The following is a 13,442-nucleotide window of genomic DNA, read 5'->3' on the forward strand; positions in this document are numbered from 1 at the left end:
GTAAAGAAAATTGATTGATGACTGTGTCAGCTGGAGATGTGCCAAAATAAATGTATGAATGACTAATCCACTTCCATATTTTTTGTGGCTGGACAGCTCTTATTTTTCTGTTGACTCTCCACAGGAATCTGTAATCAGCCTGAACTTATCAAGCGTGAAAAACCATTTGAAAAGAGGACTGAGGGACAGAAGAAAACAAGAAGGTCCTTTCTCTTTTTCCTGCTTGGAAAGCTCATTATTCCTCAAGCTCTCCTCTATCTGAAAGCGCCCCCTCCTCTACCTTCCTTCACTTTTTTAGTCCCCGCCTCACCTCCCCACAGACTCACACTGTGAGAGTGACTAACACTAGTTTTTCTACTACTATGCACCGCCTCCTTTCTCTCACTGGCGCTTTTATTCCCTCATCTTGCTGTTGCTCCCTCCTTTCCTTTCTCCTCCCTTCTCCCTTTTCTCTCTGTTTTCATCTCATTGCTGGTCGCTCACACTGACCAGCTCACAACCAAAGTGCTGCCGTGTCCCTCTGCCACTGAGCGAGCTTTAAAGCACAACCATCCCCTGAAAAACTGAGACATTACTCCAAAGGAAGTTATTCCTCAAGTCTACAGGTACAGAAACAAATTCTATTTTTTAGCCTAAAATGTCTACAAATGCATTTTAACATTTAACAAGAAACTGTTGTGGTGCTTCTACTTATGCATGTGTATGTCAGACATGATCTGTTAGTGTTTAACCGTCAGACACAAAACTGCACACGTGGGTTAAAATTACATAGGAAGTCTGCGTGCTGTTCTACTTGGGACTGAAACACATGAGTTCCATTTTACGTTTTTGGGTTGGCTGCACAATACTTTTGTATGTATTTCTACTACATATGTTGGAATTTACATGATTTTACTGGATTTGAGTTAATTAGAAATTTAGGTTTTCTTATTCATTTTTTAAATCAATACTGAGAACATACTTGGAAGAACAGTCCAGGGAATATGAAGGGTGGGACAAAGTATTTGGCAAGCATATAATATTAGTTATTTTACCTCATCGTAGACCAGATGGTTAACTCTTGCATCATAAATCCCTCTAGATCAGACGTATAACTATAAACCAAAGGAAAAGTGTCACAGAGGGAGGAAACCAAAACAGGTAAGAAGTGCCGCACATTCTCACTATTCACACACACAGCACACTGCAGTGACACTGAAGTTGATTCACGTTTGTATGTTTGTAGCAGATCTGAATATCAGCAGCAGTTATGACTCAAAGCAACGGAGAGAATCCACAGAGGACCCAAGGTGGTCTCCATCGGATCAGAGCTGGAATCCATGCTCGCTCGCTACTGGCCAAAAAGAGAGTGGAGAGTATCACAAAAGATGATGTGAAAGGATGTTTCATGAGAAATGCATTTGTGATCTTCACAGTCGCTGCTGTCATCCTCGGTGAGTATGATTTTTGTATCATTTTAGTTGTTAAATTAAATACTTTAATAACTGATACTAACTGATAGAGAATATAGGTGTTATAAAAGTAGATTTAATGAAAGATACTCCTCTCCTCTCCCCCCCATCCATCAGTCTTGTGTGACCATTTCCTTACAGACAGGATAGAAAAAGGAAGAGAACAGAAACAAACAGTCCGGATGTGAGACATAGAGGGAACTTAGATGAACTTAGCAGACTGGCTGCTATCTGACCCTTTAACTGACCCCTGACCTGTGGCCATTAACCTTTGAATCTTACTTTGTAGGAAGTTAGCCAGGCCCACCCACTGCCTGCACATCTGCAGCCCTGGTAGAATTACACCATGCCAAGATAGAGCTGAATTGTTAAATTTAGAATACAGTGTACTCCAGGGGAAGCCTGTTGCAGGATTAGTGCTGCAGTGACAGAAGTGTAGTGAAGACATGTGCATTTTTCACTGATCTAAAAATAGAGACCACAGCAGTAGTGACAGTTATTGCACAATTGGTACAACTCATGATAAAAAGGAAAGGAAATAAATCTTCCTGTTCTCCGCTCCTTTCAAAACGCCAGTGTTTACGATGTTACACAATACAACTATTCCCGGTAATGACGGAACAATTGTATGGTTTCACCTTCACGAGTTAGCCTACTTGTGCAATGTGTGTGTCTGTTGATTAATTTGCAGTGAGTAGTGAGTAAACAACTGATTTTCTTACTGTAATCAAAAGCAATGATATGATGTCATTAGTTTTTGGTGTCACTTGTTATTTTGGTTTCAATGATTTCAACATTTATTCATAATTATGTGATAATTTCAACATCAGTTATTGAATTTGGGAGTCACATAATGACAAGGCCTGGCCATTTCCATAATAGCTGAAATAACCTGATTATTGTTGCATATCTGATCCTTGCAGGTATTATCTTAGGATTTGCCCTGCGGCCCTATAAGATGTCATATCGTGAAGTGAAGTTCTTCTCTTTCCCTGGAGAGCTGCTCATGAGAATGCTGCAGATGTTGGTGCTACCCCTGCTAGTTTCCAGTCTCATTACAGGTACCTTATCAGACACACCATAAAGTACTTGGTTTTATTTATTTATCCAGTTAATTCACAAATTTTAGTCTTTTTTTAGGCTCTGGGGCTTATTTTCTTTGTACAGTTTTGCCAGGACTAAAAATTTTTTCGCTGACTAGTCCAAAAGAAGAAAATAATTTACCAGTTTACTGATATTTACAAATTAAAAGCACATATCCAACCCAGTTGTGCTGCTAATCTTGCTCAAGGCTGTAACACCGTTGCAGGAAAAGATGTGTTGACTTGTCATTGGCTATTTTTGCTTCAAAGGTACCTCAGAAGGCTAAAATAAACCCACAAAGCTTACTCACTGACAATTCTACTGTCTGTGACATTATCTTGTTCTAAATTTGTATAAATAAAAAAAAAAAAAAAAAAAAAAAACACTACTCAGTCACCACATGCAGTAACTGTATTTCAGTGTATCTCAATATTACACAAGGTACACTGTTAAAATACTTATTTTTCTTTAACCTGGACATCTCTAGACATCTCTGTCTTTATTCTTCACAAAGGTCTCATTCCTATTTTACATTCACTGGTAATGGTAGGTACTATGGAAGTAGTTCCCACCTCAGCAAAATCTTTAAATTCTCTACTTACTCATCTGAAATTAGAATAAATAACACAGCATCACGTAAAACCTCTGGGAAAGCAGGTCCACAGAAATCTGAACTCCATGTTTTGCCAGGATCAATGCTGTTTATTGTTTTGCTGATCAACTGCCCTACATATTCCTCCTTAGTAACACAGTAAGCCAGCTGTTTTTTCAGCCGCTGTTGTTTGTTGTTTTTGAGTCCAATAGTGGCCAGGGTTAGGATGACGTTACACATGAGAGAGAGAGAGAGAGAGAGAGAGAGAGAGAGAGAGAGATAGGGAGGATACAGTTTGCTTTCAACTTGGTCTCAATCACATGCTTGGTCCAGGGAGTGAGGGTCTTGATGCAATATGACCAATGTTACTTAAACTCAGACTAATTAAGTTAGATGGTTTTCGTACATTTAGTACCTTGTACAGCTCTCACATGTTTTGAGGGCTTTCAGACAAACACATGACACTGTAGCTCTGATCCAGGGGTGTAATGACTTCATTTGACACTTTTGTAATGGTTCATTAATCTGTTCAGACACACATGGCTGTTTTCTTCTCAAGGCAAAGACCCACATTATGGTAACTGAGAAAAGTTATGACTTGTTTTCCTCGAAATGCGTGAGTTTCCAAAAACAGTGGTCAGCAGAGACTAACGCACGAAGGCAGGGCCAAATGTCCAATCACAGAGCAATGACTGACAGGGGAAGCAACCAATGTGTTTGAGGGATGGCGCGGACACAAAGCCTGATAATGACCTACTTTGTGCTGCAGCATGCCGTAACATCAGCATCCTATGACATCATGTCACATGACCACCGCTAACACGTGGAAACCAACAAAGACTGCTGTTCTGTTGTCAGGATTTCAGGCAAACAGCTCCTATCTTTCTTAGATTCAATATTATCAAGAAACCTTGAAGTAACGTACATCCTGAGGATAGCTGAGACACGGCCAACTCAAAAGAGTGGTGGTTTTGTTTTTGGAAATCAGACATACAGAACTTTACATGACTGCAACTGATAAAACATGTTAAAAATAAAAAAATTAAAAAACTAACAAGGGGTTATTTCTGTATTTGTATTTGTATTTCATGCAACATTTCAAAGTAATTCAGAAGTGTCCCTTGCGGGGATTGATGGACCTCACAATATGTCAGATAATATTTCATTTTCAGTGATGTGGTAGATCCAACCAATGGAATACACTATGTAGGTTAATCTGTGTTATTTGGACACAGATAGAAGACTTTGTTCAGCTTGTTTGCTTTGGCTTGAACATTCTCTGCTTTCACAAAAGTTCTAGCACATGATAGATTGTGGCACTATTAAGTAAATGAGTTAAAATGCAACTTTACACTATTATTAACTAATCAGTCAGTCAGAAATGTGCAGGAATTTCGAGTAGGGTGAAATTCTATGACTTGTCTGTAAACATGAGGCACTTGTGCAAATAAAGTGTCATGGCCCCAAATCTGAATTCTGCCTGTGTGAAGTGAAAGTGAAAAGGTGTTGCAATTAGAAAAGACTCCTTTCTTAATTCTGATCTTGGCTAAAAGCACAACTGAAATGGGAAGCAGTATATTCATTCTAACACTTTCTATTTTTACATGACAAGAAAATAATTAATCTTCCTATTTTTTGTCTTTAATAGTCTTCACTCACTCTCTCACTCACAAACAAACTCACGAACAGACTTCAAACTAACCACTCAGCATATATTTTCCACAAAATCCAAAATGTCTTCAGGCATTCATTGTATGAACTAAAAGTCTACCGCAGAGCATTTATAGAGCCAAGAAGGGGTTAGACAGAAAGACGAGATGTGGCCAATAAAACAAAGAAAGGAGGATGATTACAGAGGAGTATATTGGAAGGGAAAAGGGAATGTAGAATGGGAATCAGAAGGGATGTCTGCAACAAGGAGTTATGTTGGGAAATGAAAAAGGGAATCATATATTTTTATTTGATATGGTTGATCAACTGTGACTCTAGCAAAGCATGTAGAAACATGTAAGGAAGAAGTAATTAAACGTGATGATGGGATTTACTGGTAGGAGGAAGAAGGAGAGGTTCTGAAATAGGGACATGCAAGATCTTTTTAATGGTTATCAGAACTGCAACTACAAGTAGCTAGAGGATCTTTAACATTACATACGCTTCAGCAAATATTAACTGAAATCTCTCCTTCCTCTGAATCAGATGCAAATATTGTTTAATTCAAAGGTTGCTGTTAGGTATTTTCCACTTTTCAAACACTTAATTTTTTACTCAAGTAGACAAGCAGGACATTGTGTTTGAATAGTAACTCAGATGCCAAACCACGTAACAAAGTAGCTCAGTTTTCTGTATAACTGGTGAGTCAAGTAAAATTACTTCTCAAATATTGAATGTTATGAACTGATTCCTCTGTGGATTTTCTAACTAAAGTGCCTTCAGGTAGGAAGTGTGCAGCCGGTGTTTTCACAGAGTCATTGAATGTTAATTGCCCATGGGGTGGACCTCTTGCAGTTGCTACGTTCTGAGCTTTAACTTTTCTCCCCCTGAAGTAGGCCTACTTTTGTGTTTGATGAACATTGCCTATATGAGAAAGAAAGTCATTCTCCCAGCTCTCCTTCAATCTTGATTCTTTCGTTCTTTTGAAAGGATGGAATTGGTGAGGCTGCGTCCGTTGTTGCCTGGACAACGGCCCGGGGATCATTGTGTGCATGTGGGGCTGACTAAGTCAACAAGTTTTCCCAGGGCTGTCAGAAAAGGCATTGGAGGAGAGCAAGAGAAAGGTGGGGGGGGGGGGGGGTAGTGGAAGAAAAAAGGGGAGGTAATGAAAGAGGATTGCTGCAATAAGATCAGCGAGAAAAGTGAAGGAGGCAAGATGTAGGGGTGAAGAGGAGGACAAGCCCTGGGGAAGGGGACTAACAGCACATTAAAACAATAGGGTTTTGATCGAAGGGTGGAAGAGAGAAGAGGTGAAGAATCTGAGAGGAGAATGAAGGAGGAAAGGGTGAGGAGGGGAGGAAGAGGATCAAAAAGGAGTGGATGAAAGCTTAAGTCCTAAGCATGTTGAGACAAGAGGAGCATAGAGGACCAAAGAGGGGGCAGAGTGTAAACCACACACACATGTACGCGCGCGCACACACACACACACACACACACACACACACACACACACACACACACACAGTCACCACAGTATCAGAGAGCCTCATATGAAAGGAGTACATACATCTCCCATCACACAAAGCTGCTTTGCCTTGTTCAGTGCTGAATAACAATAATGGCTATAATAGGACTTAATACTTTGAAAATTCACCGCCACTGTCACACCTGTAGAGGCAGCTGATCTGTTTTCAAATCCACTCTAGTGAATGGCAGTACTTCTTTTACAACTATTATTCTCAATAAGTCTATTTATTTGGACTATTTGTGACTATCTCATTTTATTTTCCAGCTTACGTCAAACACAATTTTGTATTTGACTGTATTTTACATTTATGAAACAGTAGTTCGTAAGACCCAATTTTGTCAGAAGTGTTTTCTGCATCACCACAATTTGACTTGTGGTTTTTTCACCAGTGGGTAGAAAAAAAAATCTTGATGTTTTTTTAGGTTCTGTATAATTTTAAAGTATCCAGTTTTGTAGGAATGCAATGGCTGCAAAAGAAAGGAAAGATTTATTTATAACAATGAACTGTTTCAGTTTTAAACACTGGGTTCTGACATTCTATAGCAAAATCTGGGCTTTGGCCTTGGTTCCACTATTCCTCATTCTGCATCATAATTTTCAACACTGTGTGAACAAATTCTTCTTTGTTGCATTTTTCTGCTACTTTTATTTCTGACATAATGTAACGTTTCAGCTTAAATTTAGTTAAAAGTGTTTGTACACACTTAATTGTCCAGTAAGAACATATTGTCTCCATAAAATGTGCCAGTGGGTATTGTGCAGTTTATATTGTTTTCCCCCGGTAAAGGTCAATGTAAGATTGTGTTTCTTGCTGCGCTTTGTTCTCATAGATAGTTGACTAGATAATTCATATGGGTGTGTTCCACTTATAATTATAACGCCTTTTCCCAAGCTAATTCTATTCTCATTGGGACAGTAGGCTGTTCCTCATACAACCTATAGATCATGGGACAGCAGGACTACACTTCATCAGAGTGGATTTCCATGTACAAAAGCAAAAGAAAACAAAGAAGTAAACTAAGTGTATTTATTACTAATTTCATTCCAGCTCTCTTTTGACACTGTTGCATTGGATTTGATGTTATTTGCTTATTTTTACATTTTAAAGCACTGTTTCTACACCGCTGCCCCCTCTACAGGAAATGTGTAGAAGTATCATACATGTTGCATGTGCTACTCCATGTATACATACATAGCCATGCCTGCAGATAGAATGCCAATACCTGTTGATACTCAGAACTAATATCACATTATATTTTTGTACAATGTTTCTTTTCCAGGTATGGCTGCTCTGGACAGTCGGGCATCTGGTAAGATGGGTATGAGAGCAGTGGTCTACTACACCTCCACTACCGTCATTGCTGTGTTCATTGGTATTGTCATGGTGCTCATTATCCATCCTGGAAAAGGATCTAAGGATGAGTTCACCAAACAGCAGCAGATTGAGCAGGTTAGCCCTGCTGATGCCTTCTTGGACCTGATCAGGTATTTTTTGTACACAAAAACACATTTACCGACTTTCCACAACAAGACACACATTCACTGATACATATACTGTAAATTCATGTGACAGAAGTGAGCTACACCATCTCTGTGAACAAAAACTCAAATACAGATCACACTAATCAACATGGACGTAAAATGACAAAGGCTCAGCAACATTTGCAGTGAGGTCCTCAAAATGCCACTTATTGTCAGATAGAGAACACTATGTTTTAAATACACTAGTTTGTTTTTTATTATGTGCATTTGCAGTTAAAAGCGATTGTTTCATTCACTAATGCTGTGTCTGTGTTATTTTTTGCAGAAACATGTTTCCTCCCAACCTTGTGGAAGCCTGCACCAAACAGGTAAGTTCTGCCTTTAATCAGTCACAAAGCCCATGGTGAGAATTTGTAAACTTTTAGAAATGGGTAACAGACTCCAAGAAGAAAAAAACAATTAATTCATTGAAATGATAGTCTTGTTCTTCCCAGACTGATATTGCACAACATCATCAGAACACAAGTATTTATGTAGAAGCACATTGTTTTAAGCTTTTATAATAGTGAATCTAGATATCATATTTAGAATGAACAAGTGTTTTGACAATTCAAGAACGCCTTAATATTATCTAACTGCAGATAAGACTTGCCAATAAGTGGTGTCATTAAAAAAACTGTTTCTGTGCATCAGCTTCCATATAATCTACCCTTTTTCCTTTCACTGCTTAATCCAGTTTAAGACGCAGTATGCCAAGAGAGTTGTCCAAGTGACACTGACTGTGAATGAGTCAATTTTCACGGTCAATGGAAGTCAGGAGATTACACGAGAGGAAATGATCCCAGTCCCAGGTGCTGTGAATGGAATAAATGCACTTGGCCTGGTGGTCTTCTCCATGTGCTTTGGTCTTATCATTGGGAGCATGAGGGAGCAGGGGCAACCTCTGAAGGACTTCTTCGACTGTCTCAATGAGGCCATCATGAGACTGGTCGCCATAATCATGTGGTAAGTGCAAAGAGGGACGCAGGAGTGAAGCCATTTTTTATGGTTCTTGCAGATATCAATTTAAAGAACACCTATCGCCCTCAGGTATGCCCCCATTGGTATCCTGTTCCTGATTGCCGGTAAGATAGTGGAAATGGACGACATCACAGCCATGGGTGGACAACTGGGCATGTACACAGTGACAGTCATTTGTGGCCTGCTCATCCACGCCATCTTTGTCCTGCCAACTCTCTACTTTGTTGTCACCAGGAAGAACCCCTTCGTCTTCATCGCAGGGCTGTTGCAGGCACTGATCACTGCTCTGGGGACATCCTCAAGGTACATGTTCTAACTAATCATTTCTATTACTGAAATGCTGACAAACTAACATGAACCAGATAAATGCAGCAGCAACTGACCTATAAGCCTATAATACACTGCTGACCTGAGTTGATTAGTCAAAGGAAACCAACAACTAACTCATTTATCCCAATTTATTTGACATGCATCTTCACTCTCACTTTTTTCTTTATGTCATCCCTTCTGTCTCCTAGCTCTGCCACATTGCCCATTACATTTAAATGCCTGGAGGAAAACAACAAAGTGGACAAGCGCGTGACCCGTTTCGTGCTCCCTGTTGGAGCCACTATTAACATGGATGGCACAGCCCTGTATGAAGCCCTGGCAGCCATCTTTATTGCACAGGTTAATGATTATGACCTTAACTTCGGACAGATTCTCACCATTAGGTATGCAAAATACAATGCACTTTCACTTTTTGCTGCATAAAATTTTTTTTATGCCATAATTATTAGTTAGTCTTGACAGATACATCAACATTCCTGCAATTTAAGACAAAAAATATTCAATCAAACTTACCTGATCTGAGAGTTGATTTCAGTTTAGACGTGTTGTATATGTATAACAATGTTCCATTTGGCTTTAATTGTACAGCAAGAAATGCTACTGACACCAAAATGAAACATTTCCAAGCCACAAAACCACACGTTCCAATTTAATAGCAGATGAACTATTGAACTAACCACCAGTATAGCTGCTTGAAATAATGAGGATAGCATTTCAACAAACAGAATGATTTAAATGACAATCGCTGAATAATAGAAACTCAAGAGGTCAATCCTAGGACACATCTGTCAGTTGTTTTTACAGATTAGACTAAACTACACTTGAGTAAATAATTTCTAGACAAATTAAAATACAGCCAAATTTCTCTCTCTTTTGTTGTACTCTTTTTTCCATCAGTATCACAGCCACAGCAGCCAGTATTGGTGCAGCTGGAATCCCTCAGGCAGGACTGGTCACCATGGTGATAGTACTAACGTCTGTAGGCCTTCCCACTGATGACATCACACTCATCATTGCTGTTGATTGGTTCTTGTAAGTGTATACTGTACTAGAAACTTCACACAACATATGTGAAAGTTAAAAATCATATCAAAAGGATTCAAAATATTGGTTCGATGAGATGATAGTGGCATGGTGTAAACTTCCCAGAGGATTACCAGACAGCTTCCAGAGACACTCCCTCTGCATTCCATGTCCCTCAATCCATCTGGTTTTTATTCAGCCGGCATCCAGTCCCATTGCAAAGCTTTACTTCCTTATGTGCACTGGATGTGCTTCATGTGGTTTGAAACTGCCTGAGGCAATTAAAAACATGTCTCCAGTTTTTACATGCCATTTTGTAATGAGCACCTACTTAAGGCAACCCACATGGATTTCATTTTCAAAGGGGAAATATTAAGTATTTCATACCTTCTGTTTTGTATCACATTCATCTCATATCGCTCATCCTCTTGTGCCGCCTGTCTTTCCTCAGGGACCGATTGCGTACCACCACCAATGTCCTTGGAGACTCTATCGGTGCAGGTATAGTGGAGCATCTGTCTCGCCATGAGCTGCAGAACAAGGACCCAGAGACAGGCAACTCAGTGGTGGAGGAGACCAACAAGAAGCCGTATCAACTCATCTGTCAGGAGAATGAGTATGAGAATGAGAGGCCTCCTAACAGCGAGACCAAGATGTAGGGATGAAACTTTGTCATCGTGCATACATGCATTCTTAGGAAAACATTGCACCTTTGATCCATATTCTGATTTGTTTGCTACCTGCCACTGTATGAATCTGAGAAAACTGGAACATTCACATTAAAATGATCGAAGCTACCAACAGTATAAATATCATTATGAGCCAAGATGAGTTTATTTAATGTGTTAGGTTAAATAAGAGGTTGAATATTTCTTTGATAAGACACATCTGAAACGGTTCACTGTTGTATTGTTTTTCCAAGGGTCTGAGCTGATGCGTCTTAGTGTACATGCGCATATCTGCCATTGGGTGGCAGCTGTTTAGCATTGCAACTGAACTTCTCTGGAGCATGATGGTCCTTGGCCTATATGCCATATCCAACTCTTGTCAGAACTGTGATGACTAATCTCACCCACTAGAGGCCAGTATTGCTGTGAGTTTTACTGTCTTGTACAAACACTGCTGGCTTTAAAGCTGTTGCTTTTATTTTGCTTCAGTGTAAAATATGACTTGTTTTCGCAATGAAGAAACTGCAAAAAGACAAAAAATTGTACACAGATGCCAAAATGGTTGGATATCATGCACATATGCTGAGTTTACCAGGTTGACCACTTTAGGGAACAAGGGCTTTTAATTTACAGTGCAAACATCTGTACAGACAGATGAGGCTTTATTCTCTGTGCTTTTTTGTTTTTGTACAGGTAGAAACTGAATAATGCGTATGCTTTTTTTTAAAATCCTAACTGTTCAAACCAGTACTATTGGCACAGAGCTTTGGCAAATGCCATTGCACCTGCTCTACAATTCTTGTTTATTTGTGAAATATTTAGCATAAATCCCAAACCAGTGGCTACAATCATTAAGGCTGATAAACCAAAATCATCCAGTCATGTTTTCAGCAATGAAATTCACGAGAATCTGGTCAGTCATGAAATGAGGATTTTAGACAGTTCAATTCTTACCAAAACAAAAATCACCAAATCATCCAGATGCTCCTTGATACCAAACCATATCCCAAAAATCATTAATTACCACACAGTAATGATTTACGTACATATCTGTACAGATCAGCTTGCCTTTTGAGGCTAACCCATAACTCTAATATGGCCCACAAAGACTTTTTTCATTTTTTAGTTGCAACATTCAGTGTAGAATATGTTTTGTATTAAATTTTAAAAAATGAAAGTAGTTTTGATATGTATGTTTAAAATTTTGATAGCGTTTTTTCCGGTTAATGAAATCTAATGCTCATTTCATATGATGTACTTCAAATGCATGTTGTAAAATAACAGATCTGACTTCCTTTACATCCTTTTTCTTTTGTAGCTTGAGGTTGTGCTGTTTTGCATTTGAATTCATTATACATACAACGTGTAACATTTAAATATACAGTAAGAGGCCTTGTATAGAAGATTTGTCTGAATATACTGTACATGTATAGAGAAATGTAGATAAATTTGTATATTAATTGTAGCTTTAATCTGTCAAAGGTTACTTGAGGATTACTAATGTAAAGATGCTGTAACCATGCTTCTATCAAAAATCCTACTAATCCTTCAGTTCTTTCACAAATGCAAAACTGGCTGGTTTAAAGGACCAAATGTTTTTCCGTTAAACATGTGAGGAAACTTTATATTTCCTCTGTTTACAGTTGCTGATGTCTCTTTTGACTCCTATTATTAATTCAAATGAGCACATGCACACAAACACACAAAGGTCTGATGATAATTGTAGTTTTATCTTGCATGATTTTTTTAAAATAATAAAAAACAATGAAATCTATGATTGTGTATTCATTCATTTATGATTTAATCACGAGGGTGCAAAAGACAAAGGGCTAAAGGTACAAAATGTTTGAGTGTATTAAAATGTGTGCAAACTCATTGCACAGGCAAAAAAAGTGTTCAAACTGATTTACTAACAGTGCACACTAAGGGTTACATCTTTCAAAGGTGCAAAAAAGCATGTCTGCATCCAGTTAGTACGTTTGCTGCAATGAATTTGCAATATGGGACGTTTACATGCAATTGTGCCTGTGCTGGGAGGAGAAATTGCAAATTTACTAATTTAGCAAACGCAAAGTGATTTATCAAACACAAAAGCAATTTTGCCCATACAAACTGCGTCTATATTTAACAAGTCTCAAAGGGAGGCGCAAATGGTTTGTATACTCTCGTGTGAACATTTTTGGAATGTCTGAAGAAAAAATAATTGAGATGTACCCCCCCCACACACACACACCCACACACATCCACACACACACACACACACACACTTTACAGGACTCTTTTCCACTGGATCTGAAGATTGTGATTAAAAATACGCACCAACATTAGGCAACAGTGTGACAAAATTATGTGCACCTGGCAGTCAGTCCAGCAGCCCCCATGCCCCCCAAATATTAAATTAATTAAATTAAGATTCTAGATGAAGTTTGTGCATATCTGCTTTGAAATTTTGCTAGGGCCTTTCTTCTTTTTCTTCTTATATTATTATATTGATATAAACTATCTATTTTATATGACATCAGCCCAGAAGACAAGACAACACATAGTTGTTGAAGCATCTGTCTCATTCAACTATGTTTCAAATACTGTTTTATAATGTTCTATAACAGTTATGC

General features: G+C 38.6%; 1 protein-coding gene across 2 annotated transcripts; it reads left to right on the forward strand.

Moving 5' to 3' along the window:
* Nucleotides 1–470: 470 nt before the first annotated feature.
* On the forward strand, nt 471–12,356 carry slc1a3a (solute carrier family 1 member 3a). 2 transcript variants are annotated; one of them, XM_030144277.1, is made up of 11 exons: nt 471–605; nt 1,082–1,140; nt 1,226–1,433; nt 2,375–2,512; nt 7,585–7,789; nt 8,112–8,154; nt 8,523–8,791; nt 8,876–9,109; nt 9,325–9,519; nt 10,034–10,168; nt 10,611–12,356. In XM_030144277.1, exons 3-11 carry the CDS (start codon nt 1,250–1,252, stop codon nt 10,816–10,818), a joined length of 1,611 nt encoding a protein of 536 aa, XP_030000137.1. In that variant the 5' UTR covers nt 471–605; nt 1,082–1,140; nt 1,226–1,249; the 3' UTR covers nt 10,819–12,356. The 2 variants fall into 2 exon arrangements, with proteins under 2 accessions (XP_030000137.1, XP_030000138.1); XM_030144278.1 differs by having other exon boundaries at nt 1,229–1,433.
* The last annotated feature ends 1,086 nt before the right edge of the window (nt 12,357–13,442 follow it).

Source organism: Sphaeramia orbicularis, chromosome 9, assembly GCF_902148855.1.
Source record: "Sphaeramia orbicularis chromosome 9, fSphaOr1.1, whole genome shotgun sequence".
Taxonomy (NCBI): Eukaryota; Metazoa; Chordata; class Actinopteri; order Kurtiformes; family Apogonidae; genus Sphaeramia; species Sphaeramia orbicularis.

Excerpts from the sequence above, each read along its gene's own strand:
- slc1a3a (XM_030144277.1), top strand. The coding sequence starts at position 1,250 with ATGACTCAAAGCAACGGAGAGAATCCACAGAGGACCCAAGGTGGTCTC. Across the intron at positions 8,155-8,522 it reads TGGAAGCCTGCACCAAACAG|TTTAAGACGCAGTATGCCAA; the intron begins GTAAGTTCTGCC and ends TGCTTAATCCAG. Across the intron at positions 8,792-8,875 it reads CTGGTCGCCATAATCATGTG|GTATGCCCCCATTGGTATCC; the intron begins GTAAGTGCAAAG and ends TATCGCCCTCAG.